Here is a 16,793-nt window from a genome sequence, read left to right on the forward strand (position 1 = left end):
CTTTGTTTCCGATTGCCTGACTCTTCCATTAGATGGTGAGCTCCTTGAGGACAGGGGCTGGTTTTGGTCTCTTTGTTTTCCCTAGCATTTAGCAGAGTGCCTGACACATAGTAAGAGCTTAATAAACGTTTATCGAATTATCAGCTGATTGAAAGGAGGCTAGGGAATCTAAGAGGTAAAATTGAGAAGAGAGAGAATTCCAAGAATGACAGAAAGGCTGGTGAAAGTACTTGAGCTGAGTTTGGAATGTCTCATTTTGGAAACATCTAAGAGACCAAGGTCACCGAATCAGAGTACTGGAAATGAAATGGGAGTAGGTCCCAGAGGACTTCAAAGTCCAAATAGAAGTTTTTATATTTACTCCTGGAAAAAGGGAGCCAATTGCAGTTTGTTGAGTGTGAGTTTATTGGGAGAAGGGGGAGTGTGGGGAAAGTGATGTGGTCAGACCTGAGTTTTAGGGAAATTACTTTGATGGTCCAGTGTGTGAGATGGACTGGAGGGGAGACTTGAGACAGGAAGAGCCCCCCAGTAACTATTGTGGGACTCCAGGTGTGAGGTGACAGAGGGCTTCCACCAGGGCGGGGGCAGGGGCGAAACAGACATGATATTGTCAGGGCGAAACAGATGATGACGTCGTCAGGGCGACATGACAGGCCTTGGCGACTGATCGACTTTGGGGATAAGAGAGTGAAGAGACCAGAAGGACCCTCGGATTATAAGCCTGGATGACTGGGAGGATGGTAACCTTGACAATATTAAGAAAGTTTTTGGAAGGGGGAGAGTTTAGGGGGAAAGATCATGGACTAATTTTTGGATATGTTGAGTTAAAAATGTCTAAAGGGCATCCAGTTCAAGATGGAGATTCAAGTCTGGAAGTTAGGAGAGAGGTTGGGGCTTGGCAAGTAGATCAAGATCATTGATATATGAGGCAGTTAGGTGGCACAGTCAAATTTGAATCAGTTGCTTAAATATCTTGAATATCAGGCCTCTTTCAGAGAAATTTTTTTGCCAAGACTTTCTCTCCCCACCCCCACCATTTTCTTGCTTCCCATCTGATTTTAGCTTTGTTGATTTTGGAAGATGCTTGCTCACTGTGAGTCTCTTCTAACACAGATCAGGGGATCACAGTACTTCCCCTCAGTTACTCAGGAGTCTATTGGTCATGAACTGGGGTGAGCTGGGGGGGTGACTTGTTTTTATTTAAACCCAGGTAAAAGATTTTACATTTACTTCTTTAAGTTTACTTTTACTAAGTTCAGCCTAAGGTCTTCATCTGTGAATAGCTATTTAAATGTTAGATTTGTTTTTATCTCACCTATAGAAGTTCATTCTTTTGATCCAAGTCATTGGTGGCTAAAGACATCTCAGCCCAGGGACCCAGACACCTCAAAGATGTGAGAAGCTCGCTCCTCTCTCTCTCCTTGATCCCAAATGATCAAAGGCCTATATATTGTCTGTGAGATCCCTCTCGTCTGCCCAACAGAAGGCCCCACCCCTTGTTTGTTAAAGCCATGGGCACTGCTTCCTCTTCAAGGTCATGGAGAGTCCATGGCTTTTTAAGGGTGGCCAGACCTGAAAGATGAACAGAGTAGACAAAAAAGCTGGGGCTGCAAGATGTTTCACCAGGACTCCCATGGGGAGGAGGTGGTTTTCACAAACCAGCTCTCAAATGACCAGAGTTCTGGGCTTGTTGCAGACTCTCTCCTCTCTTAGCCTTGGTAATGAGGGAGGCTCCTCAACCTGCTAGGAAGGTCTCATCACACTGTCTTCTCCGTGCTTCCTCATGTTGGCTTTAAAAGGTCCCACTTGGTTGGGGTCAGACTTTCATCCTGGAAAATAGCCTTCTCAAAGGGCAGGCTAATGAGCACCATTGGGATTTCCCACATGTTAGATTAGGGGTCTGGTCCAACAGGTGAGATCTGGTGTATGTTTTGGGGCCTGGCCAGGCCAGGGCACCCAGTTCTAGCCTCCCTCCTAGATCTCATGTCCATTCTGGAAAGCTTGGCTAACTCTGCAGGCCTGGGCCTCCCCTCACGCCTCCTCTCCCTCCTCTCTTTGCTCCCACAGTCGGCACTGCGGACGCCTCCTTTGCCACAAGTGCTCCACCAAGGAGATCCCCATCATCAAATTTGATCTGAACAAGCCTGTGAGAGTCTGCAACATTTGCTTCGATGTTCTGACCCTGGGGGGAGTCTCCTAGGTAGCCGAGGGCTGCCCTGGCTCCATTCTCCTAGGCCCCATCAGCCACCCAACTCTCCAGCTCTGCAGCCAGGGAGAGGGAAGGCAATGGTGACAACCTTTGTCTCCCTCCTGCAACAGACTGAAAAAAATTAAGGACCCCCTAGTGATTGACTCCATTACCAATGATTTATGCGATTGTCAGTTTCAGGCTGTGATCGATTCCAACCAGGGTTTAAATTAGACTGGACCACTGGAAGTAGAGGTGGAAACCCCCAGGAGAGCCTGGGGCTGGGGAGGGAGACATGCCTGCTAGGCCAAGCTGGCATTCATGGCAGGTTCTTCTCAGAACTCAGTAATATAGCTAGTGGACACTTTGCACACAGGGTTAAGAGGGAAGGTTTGCCTGAAAAAAAGTGGCCTTAACAACAGAAAGCTTTACCAGGGGATGTCCTTGCTCTTCCAGTGTGCCCAGGCAGCAGGCTGACCTCCTCCAATGTATTTGGGGTACCAGGCTATTCCCCCAGAGGTGCCCCTGCCATGAAGGTAGCTTGCCAAGCAGGGACACCGAGAGGGAACCAAGTCTTTGGCTTGAGGCACTATGGGGGGGGGGTATCTCTGCCTCCAAACCCATGTACACCTCCACAGAAAACCCTGAACATGAGACACTCCCACCCATGGTCAGAAGGAAAAATGCCCGTGTTTAACAAACTTCATGTGGAATTTCATTCGGACACAAGCTTCATTTACGTGGCTCAAATGTTCACGAAGAGAGAAGCCTGGAATTCAGCAGCTCTCTTGAAAGACCCCTCCCCTCACTGGGGGGAAGGGATCACCCCTACCCTGGTCCTCACCTCATCAGTGTGGTCTCTGAAGACCAGAGGAGGTTCATGGTGACCCCTGCTGTAGAGGAACACTGAAGAGAGGAGTCTTTGTCCACTCTTCAAAGAAGAGGTCATCATGGCAAGGAAAGAAAGGAGAGTGCCTTCCCCATCATCTGAAAAACAAGGGACTGTGTCCTCAGCCTTGTGAACCTCTCTGTTGAGCCCCTTCCTCTAATGACGTGGCCTCCGCTGGGCTGGAGCTGTGGCATCACCAGATGTGTGTGCAGCCTGTGGACACACTTCCATATAGGTTTGCACATACGTTGATACACCTTTACACGCTATGTAGAGTGAGAACAAAGTGGTACTTTTTATAATTCTGTGATTTAGAAAGTGTGACCAGATCACACATGTGATGTTTTAAGCAAGAATTTGGATGTGTTCATTGTGTGTAAGGCAAAAGTTTCTTCAGGGCTGTCACATCATTCTGTGTAGAACTTACTGGAAATAAGACCCTCTCCCCTCTTTGATTGGTGAGGAGCCATGAATGCCCCTCTGAGCACCCCCCCCACATACACATATGCACACACTACTCTCAAACACTACTCTCAGAACACACATGTGCACCACACATGCAGAATGTGAACACATAACACACCCATAGATCACTGGTGCACACAAAAGTACAATCCATACAGAATACAAACACAATACACACACCATCTGTATACTCAGAATACACACACACACACACATACACCTTTGCAGCTACTGGCCAGCTTCCATATTGCAGGACCTTTGATTTTGGGGCATTTCTTTTCCTGAGAATATAGAAAGATAGATAGATAGATGTACCACAAGAAATCATTTTCTAGAGTTTAATTAGGGGAAATTTAAGGTTTTTTTAACCCAAATAACTGTTATGTGAGGGGCTTGGTCTCCTACTCTGCTAGCTTCTGTTAACGCTGCCTGCATCCTTCACACGAGTCTGAATCATGTTGAAATGTGCTGGGGACACACCTGTGTTTGTGGGTGGATTGTGTGAGTTGGGGATCCCTCCCCCCACAGCACTCTGTGCTTGGGGAGGGAGGGGAGCATCTTGGGGCACCATTCCGCCCTCCAGGCCCCTACCCCCCTGCTGCCATCCTGCTCCTGGGGATCTGTGATCAGGGTTCAGACAATCTTCTTAGGAGGCTTCACACCTCACGGGCTGCTCAGGCAGCAGGCCTGGGAGTAAGAGGAATACAAATCCTCTTTCTTCACAGTTGGAAAGTCCAAAGTCTTCAAGCAAGGGGCCATCAGGTCCAGCCCCTGGTCACTCATGACTTGTGACCTGTGGGTCAGATATGCTGCAGCCTCTTGAGGGGAACCCCTAGGCTGTACCTGGCTCAAGACCAAAGTCCCTGAGGTAGGGACTCTGGAGGGGACTATGCCAGGGACTCAGAGGCATTTCTCAGTTGATGGGGATTTTTTTCACCCAGATACCTCCTTCCAAATCATGGAATGACAGTGTACCCCTTCTTCCAGACCTGAGTCAAGCACAACTCCTGCCTGGTTGGGGCACAGAGCTTCACTGGGGCAGGTCTAGCCTCTTGCAGGAGGCTTCTTGTCTATGACCTTGTCAGTGTCCGCCCAGATCACTGAGGAGCGCAGAAATTGGTTTCCTTGGCCTGAAAGGCAGTTAGGAATAAGGACAGCAAACAGCCTGGGAGCATGGGGTGTCTGCAGCTTGGCCGAGACCCTCACACCCTTGAAGACACAAAACCCCTAGAGGAGAGGAAGGTAGGGACTTGGTGGGGGGTCCCTGCTCTAGACCGACTCCCAAGGCCTGGTCTTCTCTTTCTTATCGGGAGTAGGACAAAGCTGCCATAGAATGGACTTCCAGGAGCTCACTGACTGTTACCATTCTAGATGCCTTAAAGATTCATGTCTCTAGTTTCCTTTTCACAAGCATAAATGCTACCTTAGCCTGCTTCTTCACAGTGGATGACAGGCCCTCCGGCCTCGCCAGCTCTCAGCAGGAAAACCCTCGGGAAGCACTACATGCCCCTCGGTCTGGGGTCTTCGGGTCTTAAGAGTAGGGACCACCCAGAGGCCAACGTCGCCTTGCAGTCTGGGGAACAGAATGTATTTTTCCAAATGGATATTTGCATTAACTGTAATGATTCCTTGTAATACTACTAGAATGGCATCAACCATGTACATTAAAATGAGAACCTTTGATAACTGTGTGTGCAGTGGGGTTGGGAGAGGGGCGGGGGTGTCCATGGCCTGTTGTCAAAAGACCAAGGAAAGCACGGACTGACTCCAGTGCACACCAGGCTATGTTCATGGGGTCCCTCTGATCTCCTTTCTCCCACTGAACCCCACGGCTGGGGTGGGAAGGGTCAGGAGACCATACTTTCATTCTTGACTGTTCACTTTCCAGGATTCCTTTGGACCTTAGTTTCCCTCTGTAAAATTAGGGTGATAAGATTACTCCCTCTCTCATGAATGATGCTGGTTGTAAACAGGCTTCATCAAGTAGGAGCTCTAAATCCTGGACTCCCATCTTCTAGCCAGTGGGGACCTTTGGAAACCATGAGATCTCTCAGTGCCCTCACTGAATGGGAAGTAATCATTTAAAAGCTGACGTCTGAGCTCCCCCAGACCCAGCTTGGGTCTGGACCGTTTTCCATCATACCACATTGCCTCATTTGGGATTAGGTGGTGGTTGTGTTCAACTCTGATCCTATTTGAGATTTTCTTGGCAGAGAGACTTCTCTAGCTCATTCCACACATTAGGAAACTGAAGTAAAGTGCTTGCCCAGGGTCACATAGCTGGTTAGTGTCTGAGTCAGGATTTGAACTCAGGAACATGTCTTTCTGTCTCCAGGCCTAGTTTTCTCTCCACCTAGCTGGATGGCCTGATGGTCATTTGGAGAGACACTTAAAGTAGAATTTGGAAGGGAAAATGCTGGCTTGAAAATAGTTGTGAAGTGTTGAAAGAATCCTATTGGGATATTTGAAGGTATGCATTGTCCCCCGACTCAGATCGCCATTACTTCCTTGTCTTTATTCCTAGAAGCCAAAGAATAGTTCAAGTTCTAAAGGCAGCAAGGCTTGAGGCATTGAATCATTCTTTGCAGAATGAGGGCATCATCGAAGCTTTCAGAAACCAGGACCCCTCAAGCAGGGAAGTTCTGGCCCTTGGATTGAGCAGTCACTGGACTGGACTGAGTTTGACCCCTGCCCAATGTTCAGCCCTTTTTGAGAACAAGAGCGGCACCCTCCACATAAGGCTGAACACCCTCCTCCCTGGTCATAGCCCAGACCTCCCAGTGACTTAACTTTAGGTCATTGTGTAGCCCTCACTCCCATTCCATCTCATTCCCTACAATCTTCATGCCCCAAAGTCCCAGCCAAAAAGCTTCTACCTCTTCCATGTTGCCTGTTTCATAACAAATTTCCCTTCATCTTAAATCTTTTCCTCTCGTTCCTTCCATTTTCTGGCAATCAATTACCAAGACCTGGGTTCCCCCAATGATCCAGCCTCCATTGCCTTTCTCTCCAGAACCCCTCCTCACCCTCTTCTCAGTTCACTGGTTCCCCCCTATTCACATCCAGCACCCACTCAAAATCCTGGCAGACCCTGGCAAAAGTAGGCTGACCCCCACAAGGCAATCCCTTCCTCAATTGGCCTCCACTCTCAAAAATAACTATTCTGCCCTAACTTCTCTGCTGATCCAATTTTGACTCTTCAACTGCCTATTAGACATATTCAAATGGATGTCCACTGGGTCCAAAATGGAGTTGATCTGTCTTTCCAAATATCCCATTACTGTGGAGGACAGCACTGTCCTGGTCCTCCAGGCTCACACCATAGTCATGCTCCTCATTCAATCAGTTGTCCAAGCCTGGTTCTTTTTACCTTGTTTCCCAAAGGAGCCCTGCTGATTGTTCTGGTCTCCTTCCACCTACGATTTATGCCCTCCTTACCCCCAACCACCATCCCTTTCCTGGTCCAGTGGTTCTGACCTAACTGCTCCTCATAGTCCAACTATTTTCTCTGGCTGCCCCTCCCATTTGGAACGTGCTCCCTCATCTCCAGCTCCTGGGTTTCTTGTGAGTCAAATAGAATCCCATCCCCTCCCTCTAGGAAGTCTTTCCCAAGTCCCCACAATTCTGCCTTCTCTCTGCTGACTTCCATTTATCTTAGCCAGAAACTATTGGTGACTTATTTCCTGCTTCGATCATGAGCTCTTGGGGGATTTTCTTTTGCCTTTCTCAGCATCCCAAGGAAGGGAGTGCCAGACTCAAGGGGTGGCTAGGTGGTGCAGTGGATAGAGCACCAGCCCTGGAGTCAATAGGACTTCAGTTCAAATTCGACCTCAGACACTTAATTACTTAGCTGTGTGGCCTTGGGCAAGTCACTTAACCCCATTGCCTTGCCAAAAAAAAGTGCCACTCTTAAGTACTTAATATTTATTGAAATGTATGTAATCAACTTAGGAGGGCTCCCAGGGAATTCTCATCCTCTCCCACCAGCCACTTTCCTAAACTACATCACCTCCATAAAGTCTTCATTCTACAAGATGGCATAAACTCAGCAACTCTCACCTCCCTCAGATTCTTTCCTACTCCATCTTAGCTTCTTTCAACTTGTCACCTTCCCTATTAGACTGAGCTCCATGAAGGCAAGGCCCATCTGTACTTTTTCTTCATATCTCTAATACCTGCACAATAGACTCAATAAATGTTTGACCCCGACTTTCACCCCTCTTTGCCCTTGCCATCACTTCTAAGTGTCCATAAAATGCCTTCATCTGATCATTTTGTTACTTCCTTTATCTGAACACCTTTCCTTCTGACTTCTTCATCCTCACCATGAATGAGTGACCATCAGTCTCTCTAGGCCACCAGGTTTTTCATCGATTCCCACCTGCTCCTCTTTTCCATGCCTGAGCCCCTGGTGGACCAGCTCTTGTTTATACAGTCTTCCATCCTGGAAGCCCTCATTCTGTCTTGTCTGATCATGCCCTGTCAGCTCAGCCTTGGCTCCCACTGCCTTCACTGATGGGTTGAATGGGGCTGGTCCCTCATCCGACTTCCCACCTCATCACTCCACGGACACTGCTCTCCAACAGGCTCTGCATCACCTTGGATACTGTTGGTCCCTCTCCACTCTTCAATTCCCCCTTCTCTTTGGAGAACATCTTTCTTCTCTGTCTCTCTGGCTGAACCCAGGTTATGTGTGGCCTGAACATCTGGTTCTATCCTCATCCTCAATGGCAGCTTCATTTGGTGATCTCATCAGCTTCAAAGAGCATTTCTGCTCTCAGATCTATAAATCCAGCCCTAATCTCATATTTTCCAGGCTCACATCTAATTTGGCCCCTCACACCTCACTCAACTCCTGAGAGTCCATTCATGAGGGAAAAATGTTCTGCACCAGGCCAGGCCCAAGGGGTGTGGTCTGCAAGGCTCTCCTGATGCCTCTCCCACCGCCTCTCTTCCTTTCCTAGGGTGCAGGGTGGACAAGGTCTGGGGTTTGGGGCTATAGTCCTGGGCCAAAGGTCAACAGAACCATTGTCTTCTTTAAGACCTATTTCCAAGGTATTGACTATCTTCTGCGTGCCTCACGGGAATCCTGTCAGGGAAGTTCCAGCTATTTCCACCTTACACCTGAATCTCCTCCCCAGGTTTTCACCAAGCTCAAATCAGTGCTCATGGATGGAGCATGTCAGTGTACTCTCCTACAATCCCAGCAACCCTCTCAGTAACTACTACTCCCCTTTGTATGGGGTGTCCTCTCATACCATGTAAGCTACTTGAGGGCAGGTACACCTTTGCTTTTTTTTTTTGTTTTGTTGGGGCTTCTTTTAGTTTTTGCAAGGCAACAGGGTTAACTGACTTGCCCAAGGCCACACAGCTAGGTAATTATTAAGTGTCTGAGGCCAGATTTGAACTCAGGTACTCCTGATTCCAAGGCCAGTGCTCTATCCACTGCGCCACCTAGCTGCCCCTGGACCTTTGCTTCTTTTTTATGATCACAGATGTTTTAATAATTCATTTATTTTAAAAATATTTTGTTTCTAACCACATGTAAAAATTTTTAACATTCCTTTTTAAAAAAATTTCAGTCCTAAATTTCTCCCCCCTCATTGCGAAGGCAAGCGACTTGACAAGAGGATATCCATGTGCAATCATATAAAATAGTCATGTTGTGAAAGAAAACACAGAATGCAAAAAAGTAAGTTTAAAATTGTGTTTGATTTGTATTGTCTTTGTATGATAGGCAGCATACATTTAATTTGAGCCTTTAAAGAATGTTGTTTGATTTGTTTATTCACCAGGCTGACCCTGCAGCTTTAAATGGAGGCAAAGGAGGACTCCCTAGAATTGGTGGCTCCGAAGTTGGCTGTTCTCAAAGAGTGGGAAGCCCCACCCCCAGACCCCCAAGTTATCTTTCAGTAAATCACTATTAAAAGGCCTCTTCAGGGCTCAGTGCCAGCTCAGCTCTAAGGCTTTCATTGCCAAAGCTAGGAAGCCAAGAAGTTGGCCAGGGTACAGGAAAAGGGGATCCTGATTTTTGGCTTTGCTCCTGCTTAGCCCTGAGGCTCTGGAACTGGGTTCCTAAGAACCCCTCAAGCAAGACCAGCTAGGGAGGGGGAGGAGAGCTGGGCCAAGAGGAGAGACTTGAGCTCCTCCTCCAGCATCTGCCATTGACAGTACTCCAGTGGTCTCCTAGGTCTCTGACTGCTGCCCTCCAGCCAGGCTGGAACTTCTCCCCCATGCCCAGAAATACCCTTATCTCTAAGGTCCCTTTATGCCTTGGGGTCCCCTCCCTCCTCCTGGATAGCTCTTCCCACAAGCCCAAGGAAAAGGGGTGTCCAGGTCAGCCATGTCTCCATTCCTACAAGGAGGCTCTCTGGGTAAGCCTCTTGAAGGCAGGACTTTCTTTTCTCCTTTTCTCTTTTCCCATCCCTCCCTCTGCCTCTGTCTCACTCCCAGCTCCCAGAACTCACAGACCCCTTCATTCCTCTGTCCAGGGCAGGGCTTTCTGGGTGGGGCTTCCTGACCATGCTCCCAAAGGCCTTAGTCCTGCACGATACAGCTGCTGGCCAGCAGTGGGCAGCCTGAGTACTCCTGCAGATTTGGGTTGTCCAAGTCTCCACGGTCCCCATGGCTGCCGGAAGTTGTCTGGTCAGTGGGGGGACCTGTAGTTCTCACACACACACATCGTGGCTTCTTCCTACCTGGCTGATACAGTTTTCTGGGGACCCCTGTCCAGTCTCTGGTCACACCTCCACTGAGGATAGAAGAGCACAAAGTCAGTCTCTTGGTGAATAAGAGTCTTGGTCTTCCAGATTCAAGGGTCAACTCCTGAACAATGATCCACTGAATTTTTCAATATTGAGCATCTGAAGGGCATGTGAGATTGAAGGAGGGGAATTTAAGGCTCTGGGTTCAAGTCCCACCCAGTGACTTCTATCTGTGGGGGACTTTGGCAAGCCCTTTCCTCTTTCTGGGCCTCTGATTATGTGAGCCCTGAGAGCTGAGGAGGAAACTTAGGCAGAGTCTGGGTGAGTATTGACAGCTAGGGGTATGGTATGAGAAGAGAGAGAGAAAAAGAAAAAAAGGGAGGGGGGAGGAAGAGAGAGAAAGAGAGACAGAGAGATGAAGAGGCAGCCGTTGGGGCCAGAAGGCAGGGAGCTCCCACTGGTGCCCAACATTTTCTCAGAAAGAGAAGGATGGAGGGGGGAGGTCAGTGAATCTAGACCATGCCCAGTCTTTTACCCTTTTTACCTGATAAGGATTCCTATCCACAATGTATAAACAAACAATGAATGGAAACGGATGAGGCTAAAAATTATTCCCCATGGATAGGAAGTCAAAGAATTCTTCAAAGAAGAATCCACAGGAATAAATGTTCCCAATCACTCCTTTTAAGAGAAATTGACACCAAAACAGCCCTCAAGTTTCACTTCACAACAGGAAGAGGCAAAGAGGACAAAAGATGGGAATGGTTCATGTTGGCAGGATGTAAACCAACAAGCACATTGATGCAGTGTTGGTGAAGCTGTGAATTGGGAAAATCAATCCCCCAAAATTCCAAAATTTGGAATTAGGCAAATAAAAAGGTTAAATCATTCCTCTCCTTTGACCACTGTCAATGTCTTAATCTCCTCTTTGAGCCAGAGTAAGTGGGACACAGAAGAAAGATTCTGGAATCCCAAATCCTGCCTCTGCCATTTACTACCTCTGGGACTTGAGGCAAGTCAACTGACCTACCTGGTTCTCAATTTCCTCCTCTGTCAAATGATCCAGTATGCTAGCCTAACAGGTACCAAGAGGGCACCAGAGTACAGAGTACCAGGCCCAGAGCACAGGACTTGACTTCAAATTCAACCTCAGACACTTAAAAGTGATGTGACCCTGAGCAAGTCCCTTCATTTCATCTGTCTCAGTTCCCTTCTTTATAAAATGGGACAATAGCCACAACCTCATAGGGCTATTGCGAGGATTGAAGGAGTCGATCACTCTGAAGCGTTTCGCACAGCATCCTGCAAACAGGAAGCGCTGTACAAATGCTGGCTATTATTGTAATTATTAATAACTGGAGGAAGGGAATGAGGCTTTATTAAGCACCACCTCTTATAATCACTGCACCAAGGGCTTCACAGAGATGTCCTTGTTGGATTCTCACAGCTCTGTAGGTTAGAAGAAACAGGTCAAGAAGGAGAGGCTCTGATAAACGTCTGGGGAATCCTGGGGGACCCACCCCAAGACAAGGGCCCCAGCCCTGGCTGGTCTCCTGCCCACCTACCTCTGTGGGGAGCACCAGAACCGGCCCGCGCTGGCTGCACTCCACTCCGAGTTACATGCAGGGAACTGCTGCTTCTGCTGGTTTTTTATTTCCCTGGCCAACACTCCCTGAGCCATGGTGGCCTCTGCTAGGATAAGGGCAGGAGTAGGTTCTCCATTCTCCTTGTAGAACCTTCCAATCAGCTTTCCTGGGGGCAATGAAATATCAACATGAGAACAGCTGGGGCTGACAGCCTCACCTGCAGAGCTTCCTGACAGGTTCCAAAGACATGTATCCCAAATGTTGGGGCCAATGAAGTTGTTCTGTCCTTCCCTGACCTTGCAAATCCTCCCCATCTTACAAGGAAAAGTACCTTCAGTTACGGTCCCTTACTTGACTACAAGCTGTACTAGGCCAAGAACTCCATTAACCTACTGCTCCCCTTCAATCCCTTCCCTCTATATTCCTCCAGGTCAGGGAAGATCTTTTGTAATAATGATTATTCTGTAAACACCAAGTGATCATCATGTGTGATCAATGCTAGGAGTAAGGAGACACCCTTCTTGTCCTCAGACTACTTCCAGTCCAGCGGAGAAGCAAAATACAAACTAATCCATGGCAGATGCAACCAAGGTGAGGGGTATCAGGGGTCCTTGGCCCTTGGCAAACTGGATGGGGGGAATGAGCTTTGAATTGTCTCCCCCATGGGAATGAGAGCTCTCAGACAACAGGAGCTCTCTTGCTTTTCCAATTGTATCCAAGCCCTCAGCATAGTGAGCATACAATCATGAATGAAATGCTTCATTCATTCACATGAATTGGATTTGAAAGCCTAAGTGAATAGGAGGCACAAAGACATGGAAGTGAGGAGTGTTTGGCTGTAGAATATGATTCAGGAAGGGATCACAAAGCTGGAAAAGAGGTCCTGCTGACTCATCTGAGCCTGTCAGCCTTCTTTCTTGCTATCTGATCAACACACTCAGGTTAGATTTCTGTCTGGATCAGGATCCTTGGTGGTCAAGTATAAAATTTCTAAAATATCCCTGAAACTATTCAAAAGAGTCTGAGTTCAAATAGTCACATACCAACTGGCTTCAATGAAATTAAACAAACTAGCCTTAGTCTCACTAGGATGGCTACACCATTCCTCTCCAGGATGATGCATACGTTTCTGAGACAGTGTTTGTAGAGAAATGCTCCAGTGGAAATCTCTTGCTACGATACTACAGGAATTGCCTTTCCTCTGAGCTCATTTTCCCTTGGCTGACTAATGAAAGGTAGGTAATACCAGTGGGGGCTTATGCCCTATTCAGTTCAGTGTGGGGTGTTACAGGAGGACTAATACCTCTAATGGGAAGGCTGTTCATCCCCACCTTTGGTGGACACTTGCCACCCAACTCTCACCTATGGTTCCAAGAAGCTGTGGCATGTGCAAACAGTCATTCTTTCCTCCACCCCCATCGGCCAGTAAAACTATCTTGGTAGATAGGCTAAACCAGTCAGTAAGGAGACATCCCCAAGTAGAATGAACAGATGAAAACAATTTGTTCCAGTGGCCATCAAGGCAGCTGAAGCAGGTGTTATGGAGGACTTAAAAGTTTGGGCAAGCACCAAAATCGTCTACTAAACACCGGGCCATCACTAGTGGTCTTGGTTTCCGTCTTGCCACTGAACTTTGATGACTATGGAAGAGAGTGAGGCTGATGACTTTGTGCAACTCTGCCAATTCAAATCAATTCAAGAGTCAGTCAAGACATCATTCTTGGTCATCTTAAAAATGAAGGTTGGAAGATGAATTCACAAGGGCAGATGCAGGCAATACCTTCAAGCTGGGGTATCATCCTCCAGGGAATTCAATTTGTGAGTATAATTTGGGGAGATGAGGACCAAAAAGCAGGGACTTTAGAGATCTCAGAGAAAGGGAAAGCAAAATTTGCACACTCCTGGTCCCAAGCATTTTGAGATCCAAGGAGTTTCTCTTGGGACTATGTCTATTCTCTAGGAATGTACATTTTAAGAGCCACCCTGCACCTTGTATTCAGTAGGCATCTGATAAAACTTCTTAAACTGGAATAAGTTTTGTCTCTTTCCAGTTTTATCTCCCAGCAAACCTCCCCCTGGCTTCTTGGTTCCCAAGCAGACCAGCAGACTCAATGGCTACCTGTTACATTGTACTGAGCTGGGCTTGACCTATGGACCTTGCCCTGCCCTTCAAGTCTAGTCATTCTGGCAAGTTATCACCAACTCTTGTCCTGGGTCCTGGTCAAACCAGAGTCTAAGCCATGAACTTTAATCAAATTAGGGAAACAGAACACACCCAAAAGGATGGCAAATAACGAAGGGAGGGGAAAGAGCTCCAAAACACTAAGGAAGCAGCATGCCAAGTCTGAGGGTCTTGGAGAAGGTTTTGGTGCTTGGGAGTGTGGGCTTGGTGTAGAATTTCAAACAGGAGGCCATGCCAGGCAGAGGAGCAGAAAAGATGGAAAGGATGGTTAAGAGGAGGGTTCATCTATGCCAGAGAACAGAGAGAGCCCCATATTTTGTGGACAGTGGAGTCAAGATTTGGGGGCTGGACTTTATGAAGATTATTTTGGCAGTGGATTGGGAGTGAAAGGAGACTAGAGGGCAGGGAGATCCAAAGGAAGACTAGGGACAGTCCAGGAGAAAGGAAATGGCATTTTTCTCCTTTTTGGTCTTCTACAAAATGAGGGTGGACTCCAAAATTTGTTAGGACCAAAAGAAAGATGAGGAAGAGGCTGAAGACCAGGGCAGGTGAGAATCAGCTGAAGGAACTGAGGACTTTTCACTTGGAAAACAGAGTACTTTGGGGGAACACCATAGCTATGCTCAAGTTTAAGTGTTTTTCTATGGAATAGATTAAGCATCAAGTGTCTACTAAGTGTGAAGGACTAAGAATACAAAGAAAGAAGCTCACCATGTTTGGGGGAGAAAACAAACATAAGATACATTCTAGACACAGGCTCCATAGGAAAGACATGGAGGAAAGGTCCTGGAATGAAGAGGTGAGGGAGGACTTGCAGAAGGGAGGACTTCAACTAGAATTTAAAAGGAAGCCAGAGAGGTCTTCAATCAGAGTAAAGGAAGGAGAGTTCCAGGTATACAGAACAGCCAGAGAAAATACTAGGAGCCAACAGAGACAAGAGTCTCATTTGGGGATCAGCCAGGAAGCCAGGGTCAGTGGGTTTAAGACAACTGGAAATGTAGGTAGGACTCGAGTCATGAAGAGCTTTGACCCCCAAACATTTCAAAATTTGTTCTGGAGGGGACAGGAAGCACTAGAGTTGAGTGGGGTGCCATGGTGGAAAGGTCACTTTACTGACTAGAAGAGGGTCTGGAATGGGGAAGATATTTGAGGTGGGCAGACACAACCCCATTTCCCCACCTAATGGTTGGTGTTCTCTAACAAAAGAGGCAGCAAGATGGCTCAACCGATCTAGTGATGGGCCCAGAGTCAGAAAGACCCGAGTTCAAATCTGACCCTGAACTCTAGTTGCGTGACTTTGGGCAAGTCACTTAAAGTTTGCCTTCATCCAGTGGAGAAGGAAATGGCAAACCATTGCTAAGAAACCCCAGGGCCAGTATTAGAGTGCTATGGTCCACAGGATGACAAGGACTTGAACAAGAGAAGACTGGGCTGCTCCTCCCTGGAGACTTTAGATCATTTGTCAGGATGTGGTGTGTTGAGGGTCCTTAATCCGAGTCTGCTTCTGAGAGAAGGAATTTGGGGTCTCCTCCAGATCACAAGAAAGGGTATGAAATCATCCTGGCATCTGGGATGGGCACCAGATACAAGCTACAGGAAATAGGTTTTGTCTTCTTTCAGATCAAGGTTCCAGGTACCGAGTCACCCTCATGAGGGTCCACACAAGTTGCTGGACTTCAGACGCTGAGCTGCGCCCAAGATTCCTTTTTTGTGGCTCGCCCAAGGCCACACAGCTAGGCCATCATGAAGTGTCTGAGGCTGGCTTTGAACTCAGGTCCTCCTGACTCCGGGGCAGGTGCTCTGTCCACTGCCTGGGCCCAGGATCCTTCAGCTGGTGCAAGGTGGGGAATGCCTCGTGGCCGGGGTGGCTTCCCCTTTGGATGCCGCCCTAAGTCCGCGACCCCGGAACTCTCTCCCCAACCTGTCTTCTGGGTCTTATTTTGGAATGAGCCCCCTGGAATCTCCAGACAGTGCTTCCTGGGCAGAACCCTGCCCTCTGCCCCTCCCCCCCGCGGTTCCCCGTTATCTCGCCCCTCCTCGGGATCCCGGCGAGGCGGCCCCCACCCGGCCCCGGCCCCGGCCCCGCTGCCCCCCGCTGCCCCGGCCCCGCCGCCCCCCGCTGCCCCCCGGCCCCACTGCCCCGCCGCCCCCCGCTGCCCCCCGGCCCCACTGCCCCGCCGCCCCCCGCTGCCCCGCTGCCCCGCCGCCCCCCGCCCCCGCCGCCCCCCGGCCCCGGCCCGCACCCACGCAGACGTAGTTGTCCTCGTAGAAGCGCAGCCAGTCCCGCAGCAGCAGCATCTGCTCGGGGGACAGGTCGGCCACGTCGTCGCTCAGCCCCTCGGCCGAGAAGTCCCCGGTCACGAAGGCCCGCGAGGCGTCGCGGCCCGCCAGGGCGCCGTAGGGGCGGCCGCGCGCGTAGTGGGCCCGGCCGGCGCCCACGTCGAACACGCGGCCCAGCAGCGCCAGGTAGAGGCCGGGCTCGGCGGCGCCCCCGCGGCAGCGGGCCAGCTCGGCGGCGCGGAGCAGCCGGGGCCCCGCCGCGCCGCCCCGGGCCCGCAGCAGCCAGGCCGCGGCCGCCGCCGCCAGCGCCAGCGCCAGCGCCGCCAGGCGCCCGGCTCCCGGCATGCTCGGCGCGGCGGAAGGGGCGGCGCGGCGCGGCAGCCGGAAGCCGGAAGCGGGCGGCGGAAGCGGGCGCGCCCCGGCCCGCCCCCGGCCCGCGCCGCGCCTGCGCCACAGGGGCCCGGCCGGCCGGCGGCGGCGGCGGCGGCGACGGGCACCG

The 16,793-nt window shown here is 49.5% G+C and overlaps 2 protein-coding genes across 4 annotated transcripts in view; one reads left to right on the forward strand and one right to left on the reverse strand.

The window, feature by feature from the left end:
• ANKFY1 (ankyrin repeat and FYVE domain containing 1) overlaps nt 1–5,228 on the forward strand; it is a 61,890-nt gene extending 56,662 nt beyond the window's left edge. For all 3 annotated transcript variants that reach the window (XM_074190545.1, XM_074190546.1, XM_074190547.1), the window contains one exon: nt 2,068–5,228. In XM_074190545.1, coding sequence (XP_074046646.1) covers nt 2,068–2,200 — 133 coding nt within the window. In that variant the 3' untranslated portion in view covers nt 2,201–5,228. The remainder of the gene's footprint in view (nt 1–2,067) is intronic.
• Nucleotides 5,229–9,235: 4,007 nt separating this feature from the next.
• CYB5D2 (cytochrome b5 domain containing 2) lies at nt 9,236–16,385 on the reverse strand. The gene is made up of 3 exons (XM_074190548.1): nt 16,258–16,385; nt 11,812–11,998; nt 9,236–10,293 (listed from the first exon to the last, which is right to left on the reverse strand). Exons 1-3 carry the CDS (start codon nt 16,310–16,312, stop codon nt 10,080–10,082), a joined length of 456 nt encoding a protein of 151 aa, XP_074046649.1. The 5' UTR covers nt 16,313–16,385; the 3' UTR covers nt 9,236–10,079.
• Nucleotides 16,386–16,793: the final 408 nt, after the last annotated feature.

The sequence above is a fragment of the Macrotis lagotis genome, chromosome 6, assembly GCF_037893015.1.
Source record: "Macrotis lagotis isolate mMagLag1 chromosome 6, bilby.v1.9.chrom.fasta, whole genome shotgun sequence".
Lineage (NCBI taxonomy): Eukaryota > Metazoa > Chordata > Mammalia > Peramelemorphia > Peramelidae > Macrotis > Macrotis lagotis.

Coding starts and splice junctions, on each gene's coding strand:
- CYB5D2 (XM_074190548.1), bottom strand. CDS start 16,312: ATGCTGCTGCTGCGGGACTGGCTGCGCTTCTACGAGGACAACTACGTC. Junction 11,999..16,257: donor GGACAACTACGTCTGCGTGG/GTGCGGGCCGGG, acceptor CATTGCCCCCAG/GAAAGCTGATTGGAAGGTTC. Junction 10,294..11,811: donor TTCTGGTGCTCCCCACAGAG/GTAGGTGGGCAG, acceptor TTCTATCCTCAG/TGGAGGTGTGACCAGAGACT.